We start from the raw sequence: 26,699 nt of genomic DNA, 5'->3' as shown, positions 1-26,699 counted from the left end.
GGACACAGGAAGGAGGCACTGGGGGCACTAAGGACACGGGAAGGAAGGAGGGAGGGAATAGAAAGGGACAATTGTTGGGCCTGAGTGCAGAAAGAAAGAAATGAAAGAAAGGATACACAGTCAATTAATAGATGTCCCCTTTTGATGAAAAAAATAAATGGTCACGTTACCTCTGACTTACTTTCTCTGCAGCAGAGTCGGCAGCCGCGCTGAGGTGCAGGAAGGTCCCGTGATGACTCGTCTGCCGGCTCTGCTCCAGAAGAAGTAAGTTACGTCGGAGGGGGTGGACCCGGCAGACGCAGTCATTGCAAGACTTTGCCACAACTTCCTGCATCTGCTGGGTCCACCCCCTCCAACGTAACTTACTTCTTCCAGAGCAGAGCCAGCAGATGAGTCATCGCAGGACCTTCCAGCATGCGGCTGCCGAGTCCGCTCCAGAGCAAGTATGTCGGAGTGGGGTAGACTGGCAGCTGGCAACTACAGTCATCGTGGGACCTTGCTGCATGAAGGGAGAGAAAGGAGCAAGATTTCTGGAATGGAAGAGTGGTGGAGGGAAAGAAAGGGGGCAGGGTAGTATGGAAGGGTGGTGCTGATAGAATTGATGTACAGAGAAAAGGGAGAGACATAAGGGGGAAGGATATTGGAGGGAAAGAAAGGGGGCAGATGCTGATTGAAGAGGGGTGGATGGCGAGAGAAAAGGCAGACATTGGATGGTAGTGGGGAGCCTATGCTGGATGGAAGTGCAGATGGGAGAGATAAGGGAGCAAATGCAGGAAGGAAATGGGAGGAGAGAAAGAGGAGAGCAGACGCTGGATGGAAGTGGACAGAGAGAGGAGAAGGTACTAGATGGACGAGTTGGAGCAAGAAGGTACATGATGGAAGGAGGGGATAAATAAAAGGAGGGCACATAATGGGGAGAAAAGGATTGAGTTAGGGAAGCACTGGAGGGGTGAGGGAAAGAGGTGGCAAACTTTAGGTAGACAGTAAAAAAGGACATTGATGAGAGGGTAGTAAGAATGTAATCTAGACAGATGCAGAAAAGGAAAATGAGGGAAAAAAGGGAAAGGGATTGCAGAGGAAAGGTGTAGGAGAGGGAAGGAGAGGAGAGGAGAGGAGAGAGATGCCAGACCAATGGAGGTGAAAGGAGAGATGGAAGGGGGAGGCATACAGTTTCTGGAAGGGGCATAGAAGGAGAGAAGATGCCATATAGGGGAAGAGAGACAGCAGACAGTGGATGGAAGGAAGAGAGTTATAAGAAGATGAGGAAAGCAGAAACCATAGAAGACAAAGGTAGAAAAAAAATTTATATTTATTTATTGCTTTAAGAGACATGTGTCACTGTTTCTGTGGTGCACTGTATGCAGAGTCCAGCTTCTTAATGGCTCAAATTAATCTTTGTCTATGTATTTCTATTTTATCCTCCCTTTTACAAAACTGTGGAGCGTTTTTTTAGCGCCAGCCGTGGTGGTAGCAGCTCTGATGCTCAGAATTCTATGAGCGTCAGAGCTGTTACCACTGTGGCTAAAATCCACACTACAGTTTTGTAAAAGAGGGAGGGGTTAGTTTGTGATTACATATTCCAAACTAGGCGAAGGTGTTTTCTCTGTTCTGTATGTTCGAAAGACATGGTTTTTTGTTTGGATTGACTGCAGGATTGATCTGTACTAGTCTGGCTTGTTTAGTTTTACAATGGGTGTATTGATGTTGTACTTCTCACTGCAGTATGTAAGATGCTGCCTTTTCCTTAGTACTCATGTGTGACATGTGGCTTGTTACTAAAAATCATGTTTTTCGTACAGATGGGGGGTGTCAAAAAATGATTGGCTCCGGGTGTCACATATGCTAGGTATGCCACTGGATACAGCAGATGTACTGGAAGCAAGAGCCGCCGCAAACGAGGAAGGATTGATGATGCTCGAGGTCGGAGTCATGGAGGCAGGAGGACCCTCGGCAGAAGGTGGATTCGAGGCCTCCTTCGAAGACGAGGGTGTGACTGAAGAATCCATCCCAAAAAGCTTCTCCACTAAAATTTGACGACGTTTACGGGCACGAGGTTGAAGAGTAGCACAGTGCTCGCACGACTTTGGTTGATGGCTCGGCCCAAGGCAGTTGAGACAACAACGTTGTGGGCCCGTGAAGGAAATCGCACGCTGGCAGTGGCTACACTTCTTGAAGCCCGTTGCTGGCCAGGACATAGGAGGAAAAACAGCTGCTGTAAAGTCGAAGCCCCTGGGCTGCGGTCGAGCGGCCTGCCCCTCCAGTTGACCGGAAGAAAATAATTTTTTTTTAAAAAACTAGAAATAAAAAAATAAACAGCGATTCGTGAAGAAAATTAACACAAACTGCTGTGAGAGAAGGCACGAAGTAACAAAGTTAAACGCAGAGAGTCAAAGACAGAGTTCTCGGCTCCACGGAAAACTGAGAACTGAGGAGACTCGCCCTGTGCTGAGCGGGAAGGCACTCGCGCATGCGTGGTGTGGACGACTCGAAACTTCTAAGTTTCTACAAGCAAGTCTGCTTACGAGGCTTCCGCATCCGAGCTCCGTCGATGACGTCACCCATATGTGAGAATAGGCTGCCTGCTTGTCCTGGGATAATGTGTGCTATTGTATTGCGCACAATGCAGTGTTATGTATTGCAGGTCCCAGCTAATACAGCAGTGTCTGTGATACACAGTATAACACATAACCCTGGGCAATGCCATACTGCCACATTATTATATCGAGCCACATGCAGCTGGACCAAGGTACCCTATGGCTGGTTATGTGCACAGGAGGCAGGCCAGAGGAACACTATCAGGTAAAAAGAGGATAAATAGAAATTCCCCTTTTACCGGTACATTCAGGGTTCTGGGACATTGATCCCCAGAGCTATATGGATAGAGGTAGCCAGTTGCTTAGAGAAATTCTCTGCCAGCTTCTACCAAACTATTAACCAGAGAGAGGCAGGCTGTTTCTCCCTACTCCAAATGCTTTCTTCCCCTTGTGATTCCCAACTGAGCACAGTGTATCGATACACCTTCTTGTCCAGTTTATCTGTCCTGCCTAGATTATAAGCTCTGTTGAGCAGGGACCGTCTCTTCTGTGTTTTGATGTAGAGCCATGCTTATGTCTAGTAGCGTTATAGAAATGGTTAGTAGTAGTAGTAGATGGTACTCGATGCTGCCTTATGGAGGATCTGGATTCAATTCTCAGGTCAAACCTTCTGTGTCTCAGGTTAGTCACTTGGGCTATGACAAAGAAACTTTCATCAGTCAGGAGTGAAATCTGCTGGACAAATTCAGTAGCATGTGCATGGATGGGTGGTGTATGTTTTAACACCCTTCCCTTCCCTCCTCTAATTCATGAAAAGTAGGGAAAAACCTCCGGGAAATATGAGCAAATAAAGAATTAATGTATCATAGCCCCATAAAGCCCAGATCTAACTGGATTGCTGCAACAACCCCCTCTTCCCCCAGCTCTAAAAACCAGCAGCCAATTTGATTCTATGACAAAGAGATCAAAGTGATCAGATGAATGTGACCTGTATACAGCCTCAACAGTGCACTCGCTCATTCACTCACTTTGACATTCCTTTATGTTCTGCATGCCAGACCTGGATTCGTTCCTCCCACTGCTCTCTAGAAAGTTTGTGCTGGTCCGATACACTAAAAGAAAGGAAAAAAATATATTAGCGTTCACACACACAAAAGCAGTTATCAGGATTAATTCTGGTTCCCTGTTTCCTGAGTTCTTATGTTCCTGATCTAAAGACTATAATCCTTAAACCTCACCCACAGTTAAATATTTGGTTTATGAGGTAGTTTCTATTACAGAAAGCTGGAAACTGGATCCTTTGCAAGAGGCTTCTCATTATATGGTTTTATACTGCTCATTTCCAACCTGGGTAGGAGGAAGCATGATGATTTTATCATATAAACCCACCTAAATAATTTTATGGATCATGTCAGTCACAACAACAACAGGAACAATTCTTTGTAATGCAATCCAATGACAAAGAGATTGTCCATTCCACTTCTAGCCCCCATCAAAACAAATATAATTCTACACCCACATAAAGCTTCTGCTTCAGGTATTCCCAAAGGGCATATTATCACAAGGGTTAACCAGATCATTTCAGGAGCTTGCTGGCTAAATATCGATTTTTAAAACTTTTCCACAGTGACCCACTAAACTTAACATCCTAAATTCAGAAGGCAAAGGACTGATATGAAGACATAACGGAGAGAAGTGACTAAGGGCTAGATTCACTAAGCAAACCGATCATGTACCGATCAGTTTGCGACCCCTTTGGGACCCGTTTTCCCTCTGACCTGATTCACTAACCTGTGTAGCGATCCTACCCTGATCCTGGCATGCAAAGCAGGAAGGACACGATTCACAAAACTTTTTTCCCTACACACCAACTGACTGGTCGATTAAGAACAAGCGACTGGTGAGGACCAGACGCTTGTGTAAAAAACAGCTTTGCCCCAACTCTTCTCTCTGGTTCCCCTGCTCTCTCTGCCTACCACAACTATCTCTAGCTCACCCGACTCTCCTGCTCTCTGCTGCCCTTCCCCACAAGGGAGGAGCCTGAAGCGCCTCAGCCAATCAGGGCTTTAGGCCCCTCCCCATGCATCACATGATGCACTGGGGTGTGGCCTAAGGCCCATATTGCGGAGCGGCATCAGACAGCAGCAGGAGGACTTTGCGCTTCCTCCTGTTTCCGAAGATGCGATGAAGGAGGCCTAAGGAGCAGGAAGGACCAGGCACCCCTCCTGCTCCCAACTATTTTCAAGGTATGGGGAGGTCCAGACAGGCCAGCCGGCTGGCCCGGCCAGGGATGGGCCGGTCGGGGTGCGGTGGGCCTGTTGTGGGTGGGACCCTTGCATCGGGTTGATTTTTTGGTTCGGGGAGGGAGAGGGGAAGGGGCACTTGTTGGGAGAGTGAGGTGGAAGGGGGGGTTTAATTTTTTTTTTAATCGGGCTGATATTTTGCATGTGTAAAACACATAAAATATCTGCCTGATTTAAAAAAATTTTAAAAGCCAGCAGAAGCCCTGACAGTAGTGACAGGAGGCTATTTCTCCTGTCACTACTGTCAGGGCTTTAGCAATCCGTGCAGTTGGTTGGGGGCGTGCCTTTGATCGTCCCCATTTGCATGCAAAGGGTTGGCGAACCGGTCGGCCTGCCTCCCAATTTCACACGGATCGCACACGGATAGGACGGTTAGTGAATCTAGCCCTAAGCTGCGGCAATGTTGGCCTTTGACAGCAACTTAGTTTACCTTGGGAGTTACTAACCTGCAGTAATAGTACCGCCCACAGGTTAGCGAGTCTCCTGGTACAGAAATAATGCAACTTGTGATAAACCTTGCAAAATGCATTATTTTGCTCCCAGTAAGAACATGCCATACTGGTCCAGACCAATGGTCCACAAGTACCCAGCAGAAACCCAAATACTAGCATCATTCCATACTACCAATCCTAGGGCAAGCAGTGGCTTTCCCCATGTCTATCTCAATAGCAGACAAATGATCTTTCTTCTAGGTAAGTGTCCAAACCTCTTTTAAACCCAGATATGCTAGTCACTGTTATCACACCTTCTGGCAACGAGGTCCAGAGTTTAACTATTTGTTGAGTGAAAAAACATTTCCTCTTATTAGCTTTAAAAGTATTTCCATGTCCCCTGGTATTTTGTACTTTTTGAAAGAGTAAACAAAATTGATTCACTTTTACCTGTTCTATACTACTCAGGATTTTGGACACCACAATCATATCTCCCCTCAGCAGTCTCTGCTCCAAGCTAAAGAGCCCTAACCTCTTTAGCTTTTCCTCTTATGAGAGGAGCTCTTCTTTGAACCTTTTCTAGTGTTGCTTCATCTTTTTTGACACATGGCTGTTATAGGGGAAAGCACCCTTCAGGGATTCAAGAAAAGGCTGGATCGGTTCCTGCTGGAACAGAACATATGCAAGTAAGGCTAGACTCAAATAGGGCGCTAGTCTTTGACCTAAGGGCCACCGTGTGAGCGGACTGCTGGGCACGATGGGCCACTGGTCTGACCCAGCAGCGGCAAATCTTATGTTCTTATGGCGACCTGGACTGAACGCAATACTCAAGGTGAGGTTGTACCATGGAATGATACAAAGGCATTATAGCATTCTTAGTCTTATTTACCATCCCTTTCCTAATAATTCCTAGCATCCTGTTTGCTTTTTTGGCTGCTGCTGCGCACTGAGCAGATGATTTCAGCATATTGTCTATAATAACACCAAGATCTTTTTCTTGGGTGCTGACTCCCAGGGTGGACACTAGCATCAGGTAACTGCCAGCTTAGCCTAGATCAGCAGGGATGACTGAACGTAAGCCCAAGCCCTTGAGAGTGTAGGGCATGGGCTATATAGGTCAATTTAAGATGTCACCCGAGAGCATTCGACTATATGTTAATGGCCCACTGCTCCTGGGCAGGAAAAACCACCAGTTCACCACAAACTTCATTATTCAATTCACATAATCATGAGGTGTTTTGAACACATTCACTTGCTTTGTATCTCATTATTAGGTAGTCCATAGTGTTACTGCCTTAATGCACATTTGTTAACTGCCAGTCTTGTGCCTCCCCTACCCCATCAATTACATTTTCAGGGTCAAAGCCTTCTTCACATTTTGATTATAATACTCAACAATCAGAATTGCCTAAACACTAGCCTACCCAAAACAATCCTGTATAACTTTCAAATTCTGTATGAGCCTAAAAAATATTTGATGATATGATCGCAATATCCAAATCCAATGCAATTTACAAAGATTAAAAATAAAAAAAATAAAAACTCCAACAAACAGGACACTAAAAACAATTATGACATAAAGATGCAGTTGAGGGGGGGTGTTAAAAAAAATTGGAGTAAATACAATTCCAAAATAAATGAAAAAGGATGGGTAAAGAGACAAAAGGTTAGGGAACGTTACCCACTATCATCCAGAATGGCACTTGGAACAATTCTATAAATGGCATTACTCTTAATAGAATTAAGCTTAGTGGCCATATACATAACTAACATTTAGGCACACCTATTTTGGCCAGTGAAAACCAGGCCTAAATACCTGTTCCTTAGTTGTGTGCAGATCAGGTATATTCTATAACAGTATATCTAATTTTAGAAATGAACAAACTAATTCTCCTTATGTACAGTCTGACAAATATCCCTTAAATATCGATGTATATAAGAGAGTTCTTTAACACAAAACCCGATGCCCATGCTCCTCCCCTGGCAACGCCCCCTTTTGAGATTCAAGCACTAGAATTTATGTGCACCACTTTATAGGATGTGCTTAGAAAGCTGTGTGCATAACTTCTAATTAGTGTCAATTATTACTTGTTAATTACCACTTATCAGTGCTGATTAACTCGCGCAGATCAGCAGTGTACACCAATTTGCATGCACAACTTTGAGCATCTGGTCCAAAGTGCATAACTGGTCATCATACTTTTAAATAGTAAGCTTTTGTTTGGTGCGTGTTTAGATAGATATGCAACTACAGAGCCACAAAAACACCCCATTAATTGCTATTTTTGTGACTCTGTAGTTGTATAACTTTACTCCCATTCCTCTTAGTTTGTAGTTTTTGTTTAGATAGATATACACACATATCAAGGGACATTCCCAAAATACAAAATCATTTACAGTGATTTTTTTAAAAAAAACATTTTTATTATGGTATTTATTTCAAACGTGCCTGCCAGTGGACTGCCATCTTCCCAGCAGTGGTGGGGATAGGGCCCCTGGATTATCTATCACCACTACCTCCTTGGTTGGTGAAACCCTAAGGTGCTTCTATTCAGGCACCAGGTAACATTGGGTGAGAGCCTATTCTGCATGGACCCTTGGCCACACAAACGTCTATATAAAATATAAGTGTACATTTAAGCACCCCCATTTACACCTGCCATAGATCTGTAAATTGCCCACCTAAAAATGTCTCTCCTGCCCATGGCCCCCTTTAAAATAGGTGCTCAAATGCCACAGCATGCATCTGTAGGTGCCCAAATGACATTTTCATGGGTTAAATGTACATTTAACCCCCAAATTCTATGAAGTATGCCTAAAGTTTGATGCCTACATCAGCGCACCTAGCTAATGCAAGCACCCAACTTAATAGGCTAAATCGGTTCTGATAATAGGCACTTAACTCATAAGAATTGCCATACTGGGACAGACTAAAGGTCCATCAAGCCCAGTATCCTGTTTCCAACGTTAATTGAATGTTAGATGAATAACTTTGTAGGCATGATTCGGTTAGGCACCTTGGCCAAAGCGCCCATTGGAAAGAAGGCATGGTTAGGGGCAGATCATGGGCCTTTTGGGGAGGCAGTTTTTTTTTTTTCTAGTTATCTGAACGATTAAAGAATATGGGCCGATGTATGCACAATGGTACAGTTTAGGGAGTGAAGAACAGACAGAAGAACGGGACTTGGGTGTGATTGTATGTGATGATCTTAAGGTGGCCAAACAGGTCGAAAAGGTGACCTGCGAAAGCTAGAGGGATGCTAGGGTGGATAGGGAGAGGCAATTCTGGAGGCCGCACCTTCAAAAAGATATAAAAGGGACAGAGTTGGTCCAGAGGAAGGCTACTAAAACGGTACATGGTCTTCGTCATAAGGCGTATGGGGACAGACTTAAAGATCTCAATCTATACTTTGGAGTAAAGGTGGGAGAGGGGAGATATGATAGAGCCCCCGGAGCCGAACGGAGGAAACAAACCTTGTTTTGTTTTTGTTTTGTTTTTCGACGAAAAACGACGGACAATGAAGCAAAAACAATAAATAAAGCACAGCGACCGAGCTAAACAACCCAGACACGGTGTCAGAAGGCAGAAAAATAGGAGCTCAATTTCCACAGGGCTTCTGGCTCCGCGGAAAAAACTGAACTGAGGACCACGAGGTGGGATGCGCCCTCTAGTGGGCAAGAAGGCATGCACATGCGTGGTGCAGTGTAGCAAACTTGAAACTTCAATCAAGTTTGCTTGAAAAGCTGTCCGCGCTGGGGCTCCGTAGATGACGTCACCCACATGTGAGAATATGCTGCCTGCTTGTCCTGGGATAAACTCTGCAATGAGAGGGCAAAGGATGAAGTTAAGAGGTGCTAGGCTCCAGAGTAATCTAAGGAAATACTTTTCTACAGAAAGGGTGGTAGATGCATGGAACAGTCTCCCAGAAGAGGTGGTGGAGACAGAGACTGTGTCTGAATTCAAAAGGGTCTGGGATAGGCACGTGGGATCTCTCGGAGAGAGAAAGAGATAATGGTTACTGCGGATGGGCAGACTAGATGGGCCGTTTGGCCTTTATCTGCCATCATGTTTCTGTGTTTCAATGTTTAGGCAGAGGCATTTAGGCTAAGGAAACAAGCATAAATAGGGTACGCCTAAATGTTAGGATGCATAGCGACACCTAACATTGCTTAGGTGGCACTAACTGTGATTCTATACAGTGTGCTTATCTTTTATAGAATCGTGCTTAGAGCTACACTAGTCTGCGCTGATTTTTTTTTAGGCAACATATATAGAATCGGGCCCTAAGTGAATAGCTAGCATGTAAATGCGAATGACTCATCACAGAATTGTTCTTTAAATGCTAAGATTCAGAACCTTGAAACCTTTCGGTGGTTTATGAATTGTTGTCCCTGAGTTGGTCATTTTAGGAATTTATGGATCTTTATTAGACTATGACAATCAGATAATAAAATTTCTGCAGACACACTGCCATTTCTGTCTTTTCTTAGTCTCTTCTGTTGACGCCTTGTGCTCAACATTCAAATACTCTGTATTTGCAGTCATTCCACTTTCCTGTCCAGAAATATATCGATCAGGCATTACTCTTAACTGACTTGCAATCACCCTATGCACCATGGTGTATTTTCCAGAGACTAGAAATAAAGTGTTGAATAGTTGAGCCCTGTTACCATAACTCACCGCTGGGGCAGAAGACGGTCCGAACCAAGGTATCCAAGGTTGTGAACATCCTTGATGTAGTCCCCATACTTAGCCTGCACTGCATAAGAGGCGAGGAGGACAGAAGTCTCAGGAGGACAGTAAATTTCATCACTGAGGATGCCTTCCTTAACCTGTAGGAAAAAGTGCTTCTGGGTAATGTCCTGAATCAGCTCTTCAGTCACATCTTCTGGGAAAAATTTGGCACGGAATTTGAACTGCAGGGCGTTCTCTTTCTTGATCTCCTGTGCAGAGACCTGTGTGGTTAAATAAGTAAATAAAGACAATAAATTTCAGGGGTGAGGGGGAATCCAACCCTGAGCTAGGATAACAAAATACAAAATCCAGTTTTATACTTTGTTCAATGAAAAGCAGCTTGGAAATTTTGTTAAAACTCTAACAAGTCAGAGCATGTTTGAAAGAAGTTAATCACCTACTGAATTATTGTCTAAGGTCAGTATTGGTTTACAGTTTGACTAATGAGCAGCAGGTGTATCTAATAAATAATAATTACAGTATAACATGTTGCACATTAACATTTGTGTGTAGGCTACAGATACAATCTACAAAATGAAAAGACATCGATATACAGTGGTGCCTCACACAACGAACTTAATTCGTTCCAGGAGCAAGTTTGTTATGCGAAAAGTTCGTTATGTGAAACGCGTTTTCCCATAACAATACATGTTAAAAAAAATAATTCGTTCTGTAGCATAAAATATGCTAAGATGACATAAAAAAAGATAAATTTATCTTGTTAGAGCTGTTAGCATGATATAGAGGGGATATATGTGAAGGGGAGGGGAGACAGGGGTTTTGTTGATCCTTGCTGTGTATTATAATCACCCCCCACATACTCCCCAGTACCTTTTTTAATTCCTCCCATCTTTCCCAGCCAGTGGCGTACAGGCCAGAAGCACAGAGATCAGGAGCAATTCCTCTGCACGCCTGTGTGGGCCCATGCCGATCTCCGAATGGCTGCAGTTAGTTCTTGTGAGTCCCGCAAGAGCTGGCTGCAGTTAGTTCTTGTGAGTCCCGCGAGAGCTGACTGCAGCCATTCAGAGATCAGCGCAGGCCCAGGCAGTAGCACAGAAGGCTTGCTCTTGATCTCTGTCTGCGCTTCTGGCTGGGAAATTTGCTAGACCACTAGTTCGAGTGAGCGGGTGAGATTAAAGTTGCAGCAGTGGTGGCTTTTTTTAAAAAATATGTGGCGGCGGGGGGAGGTTTAAAAATATGCGGTGGCGGCAGAGGCTTAAAAATATGCAGCAGCGGCGGCAGGGGGGTTTAAAATATGTAGCGCCACTGCACAGGGAGCCAGGCGGAGAGAGGGCAGTTAAGCGATGCAGCTCGGGCGACTTCGTTGTGTGAAACGAAGTTCGTTGTGGGAAGCAAGACCTGAAGTTCGTTGTGCGCAGCGTTCGCTGTGCGAGGCGTCCGTTATGCGAGGCACCACTGTAATCTGTTTCACTACTTTCAGTGCAATAGGATCTTCCCCAACAGAACATTATTCTACTTAGTTTATGTTTAGAACCACCTTCTTTTAATTTAAAATTGGCCTGAAGGCTCAGGCCCTGATTCTATAAGCAGCATTTAACTCCTAGGCACCGTTCGGCAGGGTTGTCAATGAACTGCTAGGCACCATTTATAGAATCGCACCTGGCAGTGCCAAAGCATTCTTAGGCACTAGTGGCTGCCCTGCCTAAAGTAGGCACATACTGGTGCCAAAGTCGATCCACGCCTAAACTCTGTTCCTAATTTGCCTCTAACAACACATACTTGCTGGAAGGCGCCTACTGGCAAATTAATTTTTTAAATCTTTTTTTAAATTGGCTTCTAATAGTGCTTTCAATTATCAGCACCGATTAAGCCATTTAAAAAAAATTAAATTAGGCACCTAGCTCGGCTTTATTAGAATCTTTATTAGAAAATTTGCACAAATTTGTCTTATAAACAGCTTGCCAAAACAATAAATTTGAACCAAAGTAGTTTGCCAAGCTGTGCCCGTGTTTTCTTCATAAAATAACCTTAGTTCATCGTGGTAGTGGGTGCACATCATCTTGGGACTGTGAGAATATATATGCCTGACTGATTAGGAGGTTAGATTATAGTAGTCTTGTGATAACCAAGTCTACAAACTATGTATTTGTGCAAAATAAAGATCATAAACTATTACTTGTCTTATACCAGTGGTTCCCAAATTTTTTCAGTTCATGGCACCCTTAGTGGGACAGTAATATTTTCACGGCACCTCAGTCAAAAGAAATGTATAACAGTTCCCTCCCTTCCCCCTTCCCTGAAAGTCTGGCATCTCTCCCCTCTTCCTTCCTCCTCCCCCACAATCTGGTATCTCTTTCCTCTCCTTCCCCTGTGGTCTGCCATCTCTCTCCCCTATCTTCTCTACCTTCCCTTCCCTGGCATCTGTCTCCTTCCTTCTTCCTACCTCCCTGAATTAGGTGGTTTTCTTGCTTACCCCTCCCTCCCAATAGAGTGTGGGATTTCACTCTTCACCCCCAGCCTCTCTCTCCCCCTCATACTGCAGCTTGTGAGCTTCAGGCCACCAGCAGCTTAAACATGCTGCTTTCAGCACCCCAGAAGTTTTCCCCTATGATTCAACTTCCTGACCCTGCAGAGGCAGGACAAGGCAGCAGAGGGAAAGCTTCTGGGTCGTTGAAAGCAGCGCATTTAAGCCACTGGCAGTCTGAAGATTGTAAGCTGCAGTGTGAGGAAAAAAGAGGTTTTCCACCCTGAGAAGGGAGGTAGGCTGCTGGACTGACAGCTTGTTTGCATCTTCCTCTGCGGCATCCCTGTGAGTTCTTTGGGATGCCTTGGAACACAGTTTGGGAAACACCGTCTTATACCATTCCTTGTGGTAACTGTAAACAAACTACTCTTTGGAATACCTTACCAGCTCTTGTTAGAGAAGAAGCTAATCTTGAACGTTTCAAAAGCCTACTCAAGAGTCATTTATTTAAAGAAGCTTTTAACATTTGATTTCAATTTTACAGTATCCTTTTTAAACTCCCTTAAGGAATTAAGCAGCAACGAGCCCTTTCCTTTTGGTTTTTTTTCCTTATTTGTCTTTCGTTCCTATCCAAATTGTATTTCTAACCATATTTCCTTTTGTCTCTCGTCTTTCTGTCTCATTTATCCCTTTTTAATATGCAAATTATAACCTGATGTTTCTTTGTAATTTGTTGGGTTTTTAAATTATTAATGGCATTTTTATTATGTTCATGCTCTTTTTTTATTTATTGTAAACTCGCTTAGAAATTAGATAAGCGATTAAATCAAATTTTAATAAAATCTTGAAACCTTTCCTAATGTGTTTTCCTTTGTACCAGCCACAAATGAGCCCAAATTAGGGGTGCTTAAGCTGCCACACCTGAACAGGAAACTGCTTGAGCTCACACCAGCAAGACAGAGAAAGTCTGAAGACACTGTTAATGAATATCAAATGTTAAAATATTACAGCATACTTAATGTTTACGTCAGGAAATAAACTGAAACAGAAAATCTCATTAAAGGTTGAACTTTAACTTTCTGTCATCAGTTCTACTCTTCACATTTACCTTTTTGTCAAGTTTCAGCCATGTTGAAAAGCCTTTAGTATCCGTATACTGAAGTCCAAAGTACCAGATTTCACGCACACCCAGTGTCTTTACCACCTGAAACACAAATCTGCACATTTACAAAAGGTAAAACTTGTCTGAAACATATATTTAGTATTGTTGCACTCTGAATGGCCTAATTACTAAACTATGTCAGCCTGATTTTGAGTATATAATCTCTACAGATGGGCTGTTATTTGAAACAAATCTCACTTGCCGATATGAGTGTGCATCAATGCCAAAAAAAAAAAATCCTGTGCTTAGCGTTATTCTATAAACCATTTCCAGAGTTAGGCATGGTTTATAGAACACGCACATCGCGACTAACACTTAGGCATGGCCATTTATGCCAATGAAAACCAGACATAAATACCTGCACCTAAATTGTGCACAGATCAAGTGTATTCTATAACAACGTGCGGTGTCAGGTCAAAAGCGCGCCGGGACAAAGGCGCGAGCAGACAACTGAGCGCAGCGCGGAGGCACGCACCAAAGTAAAAGACTGTTTTTAGGGGATACGACGGGGGGTGTGGGGGGGAACCCCCCACTTTACTTTATACAGATCGCGCCGCGTTGTGGGGGCGTTGGGGGGGGTTGGGGGGTTGTAACCCCCCACATTTTACTGAAAACTTAACTTTTTCCCTGTTTTTAGGGAAAAAGTTACGTTTTCACTAAAATGTGGAGGTTATAACCCCACAAACCCCCCACAACGGCGCCGCGATCTGTATTAAGTAAAGTGGGGGGGCTCCCCAACAAAACCCCCCGTTGCAGCCCCTAAAAACAGTATTTTTCTTCGGCGCGCACCTCCGTCTTGCGCTCAGTTGTCGGTGCGCGCCTTTGTCTTCCGCGTTACTGTCTATGAACCCAATGTGCTTAGCTTCTAGGAACACCCATGACCAGCCCATGCCCCTCCCCTGGCAATGTCCTCTTTTCAGATCTGCACAGGAGAATTTACATGTCACTTTATAGAATACGCTTAAAGAAGTTCTGCACATAAATTCTAATGAGTGCCTAGTGCTAGTAATTGCTAGTTAATGCACAGATTTGCATGTGAAACTTAGGTTGTAGAAACTGAGGGGTACCGTGCACACTTTTCTTAAAGAGAACGTGCTATATGCACTTGGCATTAAATTTTATACATGATGCCCCCCAAAATAATCTGAGCCGATATGGACAGCACTTACCACAATTCTATATAGGGTTAAGCACTGTGTATACAATTGTGTCTAGCGGCTGTACACAACACTAACATTTAGGTGCCCCCCTTGAGGCCGCTGAAAAGCACCTAAGTTGTGCAAGAATTGGGCATATTCTATAAGCGCACCTAATTTTTAGGATAGCCCACAATCTGCCCATGCTCCTCTCCTGACAATGCCCCCTTTTGAGATTTGCGTACTAAAAGTGGCACACACAACTTTATAGAATGTGCTCAGAAAGTTGTGTGCATAACTTCTAATTAGTGTTAATTAGCATCAATCATTAGGTGTTAATTGTCAGTCATCTGCACTGATTGGCTTGTTAAATAATTAAGTTGTATGTGCAAATCGGCTATGGACACCAATTTGCGCATGCAACCTAAGGAGCTATATACAAAATTTGGGAGATAGGGCTAGATTCACTAAACCTTCAAACCGTACACGATCCGTTTCCATTTGCTTGCCGGCCGACTAATTCAGTAAAGGCCTGCATGCAAATGGGGACGATCATTAACATGCCCCCTACCCATGGCCAGAGCGATCCCTGCTCATACGCACACCCTTACAGTAGTGACAGGAGAAGCAGCCTCTTGTCACTGCTGTCAGGGCTCAGCCCAGCCCAGATTTCTCTTGCCTGCTCCCAGACTCTCCTGCTCTCTGCCGCTATTCCCTGCAGTGCAAGCCCATGGTTTTTACGCGTGCCTGCACTGCGGGGAACGGCATCAGAAAGCAGGAGAGTCCAGGAGCAGGCAAGAGAGATCAGGCATCAGCCCAACAAGACCGAGGGCCCCCCCACCGACAAACACGAGAGCCCCCCCAGCGACCCACATATAGCAGGAGGGATGCTCACTCCCTCCTGCCACCACCCGACGCTACCCTCCCCGCCCCCATGAATATGGCATGAGGGATGCCAACTCCCTCCTGCCACCAACTAACTCCCCCCCCCCTGCAGGGCCTGACAGGGCCCGGCCCACCCACACATGTATGGCTCGATCACGTTAAAGTTGGGAGCAGGAAGGGTGCTCAGTCCCTCCTGCTCCTAGGCCTCCCACCACCGGTCGGCCCAGGTGGTCGAGCCTGACCCACCCCCCGGTACCTTGAAAATAGTTGGGAGCAGGAGGGGTGCCCAGTCCCTCCTGCTCCTTCGATAATCCTCCTATCTTCGGGAGCAGGAGGGGTGCCCGGACCCTCCTGTTACTACGATGATCTTTGGGCGCATCAGTGCCTTAGGCCCATCCCCGTGCATCAGATAATGCGCCGGGGCGGGGCTTAAGGCCGCGATTGCATAGCGGCGGCCCGGGGAGCAGGAGGACTTTACTCCTGCTCCCGAAGATCGCCATAGGAGCAGGAGGGATCAGGCACCCCTCCTGCTCCCAACTATTTTCAAAGTACCGGGGGAAGGGGTGGGTGGGCCCCTGGGCCGACCAGGGGTGGGAGGCCTAGAAGCAGGAGGAACTGAGCACCCCTCCTACTCCCAACTTTAACATGGTCGGGCCGTTTGTGTGTGGGTGGGCCATGCCGTGTTGGGCCGTGCGGGGGGGAGGGGAGTTAGTTGGTGGCAAGAGGGAGTTGGCAACCCTCCTGCCATATTCGTGTGGGCGGGAAGGGCAGCGTCGGGTGGTGGCTGGAGGGAGTGGGCAACCCTCCTGCTGTATGTGGGTTACTGGGGGGGTTCTCGCGTTTGTCGGTGGGAGGGGGCCCTCAGTCTTTTTTTGACAAGTCTGCCTGTCTTTTCATTTTTTCTAGGGGGCAGATATTTTGCTTGTGCAACACACGCAAAATATCTGTGCCATGGAAAAAAATGAATAAGGCAGGCCTGTCAAAATACCTGCAGACCTGATGGTAACTCAGTTACCGACAGGTCTGCAGCAGTCGGGTTTGCCAATAGTAAAACCTGACTCAAAATAGCCAATCAATTATTAGTGAATCAATCGCTTGGCTATTTTGCATAGGCTTTTACTAATTTTCATGGGACGATCGGGATCGGATCGCTACAGGCGTTAGTGAATAGTGTAGAAGGGAAATCTGGTCATAAAGGGCTCGCAAACCGATTGGTACACAATCGGTTTGCTTAGTGAATCTAGCCCATAGTGCACAGATGTATAGGTTTATACATGTGTACACTATCGAGAAAGAGTACAACTTATTCCTCAGATTCTATAAAACACACAAAAATTTGCAAGATATGGACAACCAGGAAGCCACTCGTGCATGCATGCTGGGCAGCATCCACACCAGAGCTCTGTCAGAAACATCACACACATGTGAGAATCCTATGTTCTGCTTGTCCCTGGAGAATCTCAAACATAATTGAAATAATACTTTTAAATATTAAGCTTTGGCTTTATATATGTGTTTATACCGTATACATGATCATACATGCACAAAGTAAGAGAAAGCCAATGAGACGTATCAGTTTCTCTTCCTCTTTCTTTGTGGGCTAGTGGGATGTACATTAAAGATTTATTTGATATTTTTGTGTTTATAGAATTTTTTTATAGGTGAATCTCTTCAAAAAGGAGGTTAATAAATCCTATAAATAAATATTGATGATTCGCATTTCTTGTTCAAGATATTTTTGAATTCAAGTAAACTGAAAAGAAAAATTGGAATAATGCATGTCGTCTGCTTTTTTTTTTCTTCTTCATTTTGACTCCATCATAGCTAAATATCTACACATATGAATTTCCTCTGACAACATGGCAGAGCTGAAACTCCCAGTCATAAAAAGTGTTACAGAAAATGCTACCAATAAAACAATAGGTATGGTACTCCCTTTTTTTTTTTTTAATAGTGAAATCCTATACTCCTCCCAACTTTCTAAGACACACATATTGCTTCAGCTGAAGATTTCACCCATAGAAACATTTCTAGACAGGTAACACGAGGACACTCCTTACTTATGAAGCCACCTCCCTTCTTCCCAAACCCCCAAAAAAGGTTGCTAGTTTCTACCAAGGTCCTAATGAATTAAACATATTACAGATCTGTATGGGAGAATTACAAACAACTGATGATTCAATTATCTTGCATAATTTGAGATAAATAAGCTGAAATCTCTCCTTACGTAAGACTCAGACGTCTTGAGGAAGAGAGGATAAGCAGCAAAGTTATTTCTTCATACTACTATGTGTCCTTTTTTGGGAGCCATTAAAAAAAAAACAACCAAAAACCTATCTCCCAGTGTAGTGTAAAAGAAGATAGCTATTCTGGTCATAGGCACTGGAAGAAACACTAATGAATAGGAGAATAAGATGAGTGGAAGGTTTTACTCTATGTTTAGAAATAAATAGGGTTTTGGGGGGAACTGTTAAATTTTTTTCCTGTGTGGGGTTGTTTTTTTTTTGCGCTTATTTTGGGAGTTTTATTTGTCACTGTTCTCTACCCCACCCCACCTCCGATATCACTAGCCAATGACAGTATGAAAGGGCATTGCAATCATTTGCTGTGTAACTTGAGTCTACACTATGTCTGAAGTATATTCTGAGGCTTTCTTGTTAGGGGTTCTGCCCCCACAACGCGGCGCGATGTCTATTAAGTAAAGTGGGGGGAGTTCCCCCACACACACCCCCGTCGGAGCCCTAAAAACAGTAATTTAGAGCGGTGCGCGCCTCCGCACTGCGCTCAATTGTCTGGGCGCGCCTTTGTTGTGGCGCGCTTTTGACCTGACACCCTTGTTAAGTAGTATGTTCTTGAGCCCCCCCTGTGCGAGTGTACATTATAATTCTTTTTCACTAGCAAACAAGAATTTATATTAGAAAAAAATACCACTGTAATTATTTGTGTTTGCTTCCACTTCGTTTTTGTATTTCTAACAATTTCTTAAAACAATGCCTAGCTTTTACTTTAAGAACATAAGAATTTCAACTGCTGGGACAGACCAGTGGTCCATCGTGCCCAGCAGTCCGCTCATGCGGCAGCCCTCAGGTCAAAGGCCAGTGCTCTAAATGAGTCCAGCTTCATCTGCATATGTTCCAGTTTAGCAGGAACTTGTTCAACTTTGTCTTGAATTCCTGGAGGGTGTTTTCCCCTATAACAGACTCTGGAAGAGCGTTCCAGTTTTCTACCACTCTCTGGGTGAAGAAGAACTTCCTTACGTTTGTACAGAATCTAACCCCTTTCAACTTTAGAGAGTGCCCTCTCGTTCTCCCTACCTTGGAGAAGGTGAACAATCTGTCTTTATCTGCTAAGTCTATTTCCTTCAGTATTTTGAATGTTTCGATCATGTCCCCTCTCAGTCTCCTCTTTTCAAAGGAGAAGAGGTCCAGTTTCTCCAATCTCTCACTGTACAGCAACTTCTCCAGCCCCTTACCCATTTTAGTCACTCTTCTCTGGACCCTTTCGAGTAGTACTATATCCTTCTTCATGTATGGCGACCAGAACTCCAGGTGAGGGCACACCATGGCCCGGTACAGCGGCATGATAACCTTCTCCAATGTGTTCGTGATCTCCTTCTTTATCATTCCTAGCATTCTGTTTGCCCTTTTCGCCGCCCTTTTCGCCGCACATTGCACGGACGACTTCATCGACTTGTTGATCAGAAATCTCAAGTCTCTTTCCTGGGAGGTCTCGCCAAGTACCGCCCCGAACATCCTGTATTCGTGCATGATATTTTTGTTATCGACATGCATTACTTTACACTTATCCACGTTGAACTTCATTTGCCATGTCGATGCCCATTTCTCGAGCTTGATTATGTCACATTGCAGATCTTTGCAATCCCCCTGTATCTTCACTACTCTGTATAACTTCGTATCGTCTGCATATTTAATCACCTCACTCATCGTACCAATGTCCAGATCATTTATAAAGATGTTGAAGAGCACGGGTTCAAGCACCGAGCCCTGCGGCACCCCACTGGTGACGCTCTTCCAGTCCGTGTATTATCCATTTACCCCCACTCTCTGTTTCCTATGCTCCAGCCAGTTTTTAATCCATGGGATTATTTCACCCTCGACTCCATGGCTCGCAATTTTCCAAAGTAATCATTCATGTGGAACCTTGTCGAACGCCTTCTGAAAATCCAGATATACAATGTCGACCGTATCGCCCTTGTCTATCTGTCTCTTTACTCCCTTGAAGAAGTGCAGCAAGTTCGTCAAACAAGATCTGCCTTTGTTGAAACTGTGCTGGCTGGTCCTCATCAGACCGTGTCCGTCAAGGTGATCAATGATGCAGTCCTTTATCAACGCCTCTACCATCTTTCCCAGTACCGAGGTCAGACTCACTAGTCTGTAGTTTCCCAGATCTCCCCTCTAACCTTTTTTGAAGATTGGCATAACATTCACCACCTTCCAGTCTTCTGGAATCTTTCACAATTTGATCGACAGATTGGCTATTAGTTGAAGCAGTTCAGCTATAGTCCCTTTCAGTTGCTTGATGACCCTCGGATGGATGCCATCTGGTCCCGGGAATTTATCGCTCTTAAGCCTATCTATCTGCCTGCATACCTTCTAGACTGACTGCCAACCCTGTCAGTTTCCCATCTTTGTTTTCAGCATATAGCCTGATGGGTTCCGGTATGCTGTGTATATCCTCTTCGGTAAATAAAGACACAAAAAATGTGTTCAGTTTGTCGGCGATTGCTTTGTCCTCCTTTAGCACTCCTTTTATTCCATGGTCATCCAACAGTCCCACCGCTTCCTTCGCGGGTCATTTCCCCTTAATATATCGAAAGAACAGCTTGAAGTTTTCCACCTCCTTGGCTATTTTTTCCTTGTAGTCTCTTTTATTAATAATAATAATAATAACAACTTTATTCTTCTATACCGCCACAATCTTGCGACTTCTAGGCGGTTTACAATCAAGAGTGCTGGACATTCAGCGAAATACAATAAGTAGATATTCAGAGGAAATACAGAGATCAGAGACCTCAAGAGGCAATAGTATAGAAATACAATTTGCTGAGCGAAAATGTAATATGTACATTTTAGTAGGTTATGTCCGACAGGACGTGCTGGGGATAAATAGCAACGTAAAGTTACGATAAGATGAAGATAACAGATTATATTTATAACAGTGCTGTAAGTTCAGGTGGAATAGGGAGGGGAGAGGGAGAGGGAGAGCGGGTCAATTGTTTAGGTATTTCTGGAACAGGTATGTTTTTAGGCGTTTCCTGAATTCCCCGTATGTAGTGGGCGAAAGCAGTTGGTCTAGGTCTTTGCCCCATAGGACTGCTTGGTGAGAGAGAAGGTGTTCGTGGTGTTTTTTCATTTTGCAGCCTCTAACTGGAGGGGAAATGAGTTTTGGGTGTGTGTTTCTCTTGAGTTTGTTATTAGAAAATGTGAAAAGGTCCGTTATGTACTTGGGGGTCAGGCCATATAGTACTTTGAAGCAGAGGCAGGCAAATTTAAACCTTACTCGGGCTTCTGTTGGTAGCCAGTGCTGCTGCCGATAGTAGGGTGTCACGTGGTCGAATTTCTTCAGCCCGAAGATAAGTCTGACCGCAGCATTTTGCATTATTTGGAGACGTCTCATATTCTTTTGTGAGATTGCTAGATAGGCAATGTTGCAGTAGTCAAGCTGACTCAGTATGAGGGATTGCACTAGGATTCTGAATGTTGACGTATCGAAGTATGATTTAATGGTTCTGAGTTTCCAGAGAGTAAGGAAACCTTTTGGCCCCTTTTACCACCTTATGGCACCTGCGTTGATGTTGTTTCTGCTTATTTCAGTTTTCGTCCGTTCTTGACCTTTTCCATTCCTTAAACAAAGTTTTCTTGTCTCTGATCACTTCCTTGACCTCTACAGTGAGCCATGCCGGTTCCTTGTTCTTTTTCCTCTTGGATCCCTTGTTGATATGCAGTAGATTTTGCGCCTCAGTGACTGTGTCCTTAAAAAGGGACCAAGCTTGCTCTAGCGTTTTTACAGTGCTTATCCTCTTCTTAATCTTAGTCTCATCCCTTTGTAATTCCCTTTTCGGAAGTTCAGTGCCATGGCTGTCGTTCTGGACCGATGTTTCGCCCCTGTGTCCAGGTCGAAGCGGATCATGTTGTGATCGCTGTTTCCCAGCGTCCCTTCTACTTCTACACCTTGTGCCGGTCCTCGCAGTCCATTTAGAATTAAGTCCAGAATTGCATTTCCTCTTGTATTTTCCTTGACAAGTTGTTCCAGGAAGCAATTGCCTATGGCATCCAGGAACTTGGTCTCCCTAGCGCAGCCAGAGGTGCCTAGGTTCCAGTTTATCCCTAGATAGTTGAAGTCACCCATGATAACTGTACTGCCTCCCTTGCAGTTGCGTTTAATCTCATCGGTCATTTATCCATCAATTTCTTCGGACTGCCCTGGGGGTCGGTAGTAGATGCCGATCTTCGTTTCCAGTCCATTTGTTCCTGGAATTTTGACCCATAGAGACTCTAACTTATCCGTCTGTTGTGGCTTATTCTCTCCAGTAGATTAAATTCCCTCTTTGACGTATATGGCAATGCCCCCACTTTTTTTAATAGTAGTGTCCATGAAAAATATTATGATAACCTGCAAAAGGACACAGTATATGCACACTATGGGATCACTCCTCTTCAAGCCTTCCTTTCCTGCAGCCTAGATTTATGCACTTATTGTGTTTCTGGCATATTCTTCTAAAAGCTACCTACCAGCAATACAATAGGCTCAATTTATCACTCCCGGGACAACCTTCTTGGGCAAAATACTGCCTGTCTGAACTAGGTGCCAGTTAAAAGATTTGTACCTGAATAAGATTTACTGATCATGCCATGAGCACAAATTGGAACAATGGTAAATAAGCAAGCGGTATAAAAAAAAAGAAAATCTCAACAAGACTCAAGTGTACATGCAACAGATTGAAAAGGGGGAAATAAACCCCCTTATAGAGATGAGAATGCATTGAAATCCCTTCATATCACTTCAGGTGTACTATAGAACATGCAGAACTTTTGAAAATTCTGTGCACAATATTTTAAACTTCTGCAAAATTCTATATTGGTTATTGGTAGTGTTTTTGCACATAATTTCCTCATCCTAAGGCTTGAATTTCCCTCCTGCCTTTTCCCTCCTCAGGCTCCATCTCCCCCAATCCATCTCTCATTCCAACTGCAGTTCTAACTCTCAGCAAGACCCCTAATTCTGCCGCCAAAGTCTTCTGCTTGCATTCCCCCAACTCTTATTCCTACTTCCCCCAAAACATATACCTCAGCCTCTCATTATGTCACCTCCTCTATCCAGCTATTATTGTAGCTCTCCCCTACCCTCAAGCTTGATCTCTACCCATACCAGTGGCACACCCAGCTGTCTCTGCCCCTTTCCCATCTCCAAGGTACACTCTCAGTTTTCCCTCAATCCTTCTATTTCTGGCCCCTCAAATCCCCATTGCACACTCAGCTTTTATTGCCCCCTCCAAACCCCAGGGCTCTATCTCATCTTGCTCTGTTTTGCTCTACTCCCCCCTTGCCAGAGCACTGCTCTGTTCCCCCTTTCTACCCTCCCAATGACATACTCGCCTTGCTTTGCCACCTCTCCCCTTGGCATACTGTCAGCTTTCCCTGAAGGATAAGTCAGCATGAAAACAGTACATAAAATTTCTCAGTTTTATTAATTATTTCAGTTTTGTATACTATTCTCCGATAGGAGCTCAGAATATTTTACATGAATTTATTCAGGCACTCAAGCATTTTTCCCTGTCTGTTCCAGTGGGCTTACAATTTATCTAATGTACATGGGGCAATAGGGACTTGCCCAGGGTCACAAGGAGCGGTGTGGGTAAGAACCCACAACTTCAGAGTGCTGAGGCTGTAGCATTAACCAGTGCACCATACTCTCCTACTGCATCAGGAACTTTTGACCCAATAGAAAACTATTAGGCCACTTTCATGTCAGAGCTACCTGACTGGAAGGAAGGAAGTGAGAGGGAATGATTCCTCACTCACCTGATCATAGAGCTGTTTGCCTATAGTGTTGGGCTGGATGGCAAACTCCAACTCTGCATCCATAGTGGTGACTCGAACATTGATCTGCAATTTAAAAAAAAAGCATTAGAAATACATATAAATAGAACATCAATTTGACATTATGCTTATTTAAGTTCACTCAGTCTTAATTTTGATTTCTGAGTAGCATTATACCTGCTGCCAATAAACACACATTGATTCTCTGGTGCTCTAAAGCAGTGTTTCTCAACTCGTGGTATGCGTGCCCTTGGGGGCACATGGACTGCTTGTTGGGGGTACGCGGCTTGCTGCCATCGGTGATCCCTCCCTGCCCGCCCGCTGCTGAAGCCGCTCCCTCCCTGTCTGCCGGTCCGCTGCACCACCCCTTACCCCCGAAGCTGACCCTGTTACTTTGTTGGAGCTGGACTGGCTCCCTCCTCCCCCAACAGCACTCCATGCAGGGACGCAAGCAGCGACTCACACACTAGGTAGCTGACCCAGAACCTTCTCTCCAATGTCAGAGGGAAGGCTTGTGGGTCAACTACGTGCAACGTGTGAATTGCTGCACACGCCTTCCCTGCACGGAATTGCTGCTGTGGAGAGGATGAAGCGAGTCCAGCTCCATCTAAGTAATAGGAACGGCTTTGGGGGTAGGGGGTGGTACAGTGGGCCAACAGACAGGGAGGGAGGGATCCCCAGCAGCAGCTTCAGCAGCACTGCTTTCATTGCATGCTAATAGATCTCATGCATATTCATTGGGGGAAATCCTGAAAACCCGAATGGATTGTGGCCCTCACGGAGGGACTTTGACACCCCTGTTCTAAAGCATGTAGAGAAAAATGTACAAAGCATGGCTCAGGGAATTCTTTCTAACTACTTTGCATGTAAATGCAAATGTGTCTGGGCATGTATGTTGGTATATGTGTGCATGTTATGTTATACAGAGCTTATAGCCTGCAAATACCATTAAATTAGTTCATTGAAAGTTATAATATCAAGGTTAATTGAACCATTAGTCCAAGAATTCACACAATTAAACAATGACAGTAAACTTAAAAATCAAATTTCCATAAGATAATATAAATTTTCAGAAGAGTCTTAAGCATCTTTCTAAAATATTGATATTTCCTTTTTCTTATTTCTGATGGCAAAAGGTTCCAAACAAAAGCAGCTTGATAAGAGAATGAAGAGAGAGGGGCTGTTTTGTAAATTTAACATTTTCCATGGTAGGACAGCCTAACAATAACTGCTCCCTTAACTGATCAGACCTATTACCTAATACTAACAGACCAATTCCATCACATAAAAAGGAGCCTCACCATACAAGATTTTAAAAATCATTACCTATTACCTTAAATTGAATCTTGGCAGCTATTGAGAGCCAATGCAGTTCCAAATTAAGGGCCCCTTTTACAAAACTGTGGAAGGGATTCCTGGGGCAACAAATGTGATGAAGCCTGTAGGAAGTGAATGGGCTTCATCACATTTGCCGCATGGGAATTGTTACCAAGGTTTTGTAAAAGGAACCCTAAGAGGGTTAACTAAGTTATAGCTGTCTAATGAATAAATTAGTCGACTTGCAGTGTGCTTTTTGGCCCTGATTCTAAGTTCAAAATTTTTTATCTTGAACACATACATCTGTGAACAATTGTCTTACTCCCCACAATGGCAAAACTACAATTAAAATTATATAGAAGTCTGACAAACGTCTAAAGGCCTCCAAACCCAGGAATGTGAAGATGAAAAATACTTTCAATTTTATCCCATATAGAACACCAAAACTGTCTCACATTTGAGCAAGTAGAACATATGTTGTAGAGCCCCCACCTCAGACTCACAAGACAAGCAAACCTGAGACCCACCCATCGGCAATCAGAACACTTTATATGGTGTCCAGAGAGCACAATGAGCCACATAAAACAAGGATCGCATAATGTAAGCAGATAGAACAGGTCGACTGACTCCAATCCAAAAACCTGCCCAGTCCTCCACCCCCACAACTTCTCCTAATTCATGTTACCAGATATGTTCCAAAACAGAACATCTAGCATCACTCTAGAATTTAAACTTTCTGTAGTCTGAAGAAGCTCTTTTATTCTGCTTAAATAATCCCACACAAAAATCATATCAACCAGTGACTCCCTTCCACACCTGATCAAACAATTTAGAGATGTAACCAACAATACTGACACATATCCAAACCATATTCCCTTCTCAGTTCCTTGAAAGACTTAAACTCACTCCCATTAAAAACTGGACCACATTCCAAATGCCTTTATCTTGCCTATCAACCCAACTGAACATAGCCCCTTGAATTTTAATATAAGAATTATGCCATAAAGAAACAAGGTTAGTATCTGGCCAAGTCAAATGCAAACCATCTGCTGGAAATTGGAACACCCAAGGAGCAGCCTGCAGTACAGAAGAAAAAGATACCACCTATGAAACCTGCATGGTACATAAATTTCTTAAAGGGATTAGGAACACCATAGCTCGCTCCAATTGCAACCATCGAGGGCTACATTCATCTCCTGTTGGCAAAAACCAAGCCACCACAGCAGCCGTCACGTATAATCAAAATGATACAACTTGAAATTAGAATAAGCAATTTAAGATTATGCTTAGAAATTCTTGGATGTTTACCCCTCCAAAGAAAATGCTGAGATCCTATCTTCCCAACTTTTATATAATGAGTCTGAGAAAGGCATAGGAATCATACTCAAAATATAATTTAACTTAGGGGCCAACACCATTTTGATCACCTCAAGCCAACTCCACCAAGACAAATATAAAGGTGACTAATTAGTTAGCAACTAATCAACAACAGCAACTAGAGCATCACAATTAAGCTCTAACGTACTCTCCACTGGTGTGCCATACCAAGTTCCTAATCACTTCAATTTTGTGGCTCCCATACTAATGAAAAACCTCTATGAGCATGAACATTTAAAGGCAAAACCTCTGATTTTCTCCAATTTACCTTATATCCAGACAACATTTCCTCAACAAGGTAAACAAAACAAAGCACTCAAGGATGACGCCTTCA

General features: G+C 44.0%; 1 protein-coding gene across 4 annotated transcripts in view; it reads right to left on the bottom strand.

The window, feature by feature from the left end:
• Positions 1 to 26,699, bottom strand: part of EZR (ezrin) — a 201,076-nt gene that overhangs the window by 84,767 nt on the left and 89,610 nt on the right. For all 4 annotated transcript variants that reach the window (XM_033937964.1, XM_033937965.1, XM_033937966.1 and 1 more), the window contains 4 exons: positions 23,654 to 23,737; positions 13,537 to 13,632; positions 9,950 to 10,224; positions 3,563 to 3,646 (listed from right to left, as the gene is read on the bottom strand). In XM_033937964.1, coding sequence (XP_033793855.1) covers positions 3,563 to 3,646; positions 9,950 to 10,224; positions 13,537 to 13,632; positions 23,654 to 23,737 — 539 coding nt within the window. The remainder of the gene's footprint in view (positions 1 to 3,562; positions 3,647 to 9,949; positions 10,225 to 13,536; positions 13,633 to 23,653; positions 23,738 to 26,699) is intronic.

Source organism: Geotrypetes seraphini, chromosome 3 (genome assembly GCF_902459505.1).
Source record: "Geotrypetes seraphini chromosome 3, aGeoSer1.1, whole genome shotgun sequence".
NCBI classification, from domain to species: Eukaryota; Metazoa; Chordata; class Amphibia; order Gymnophiona; family Dermophiidae; genus Geotrypetes; species Geotrypetes seraphini.
The sequence above is the reverse complement of the archived record's forward strand: the minus strand, read 5'-3'. Positions and strand labels throughout refer to the sequence as shown.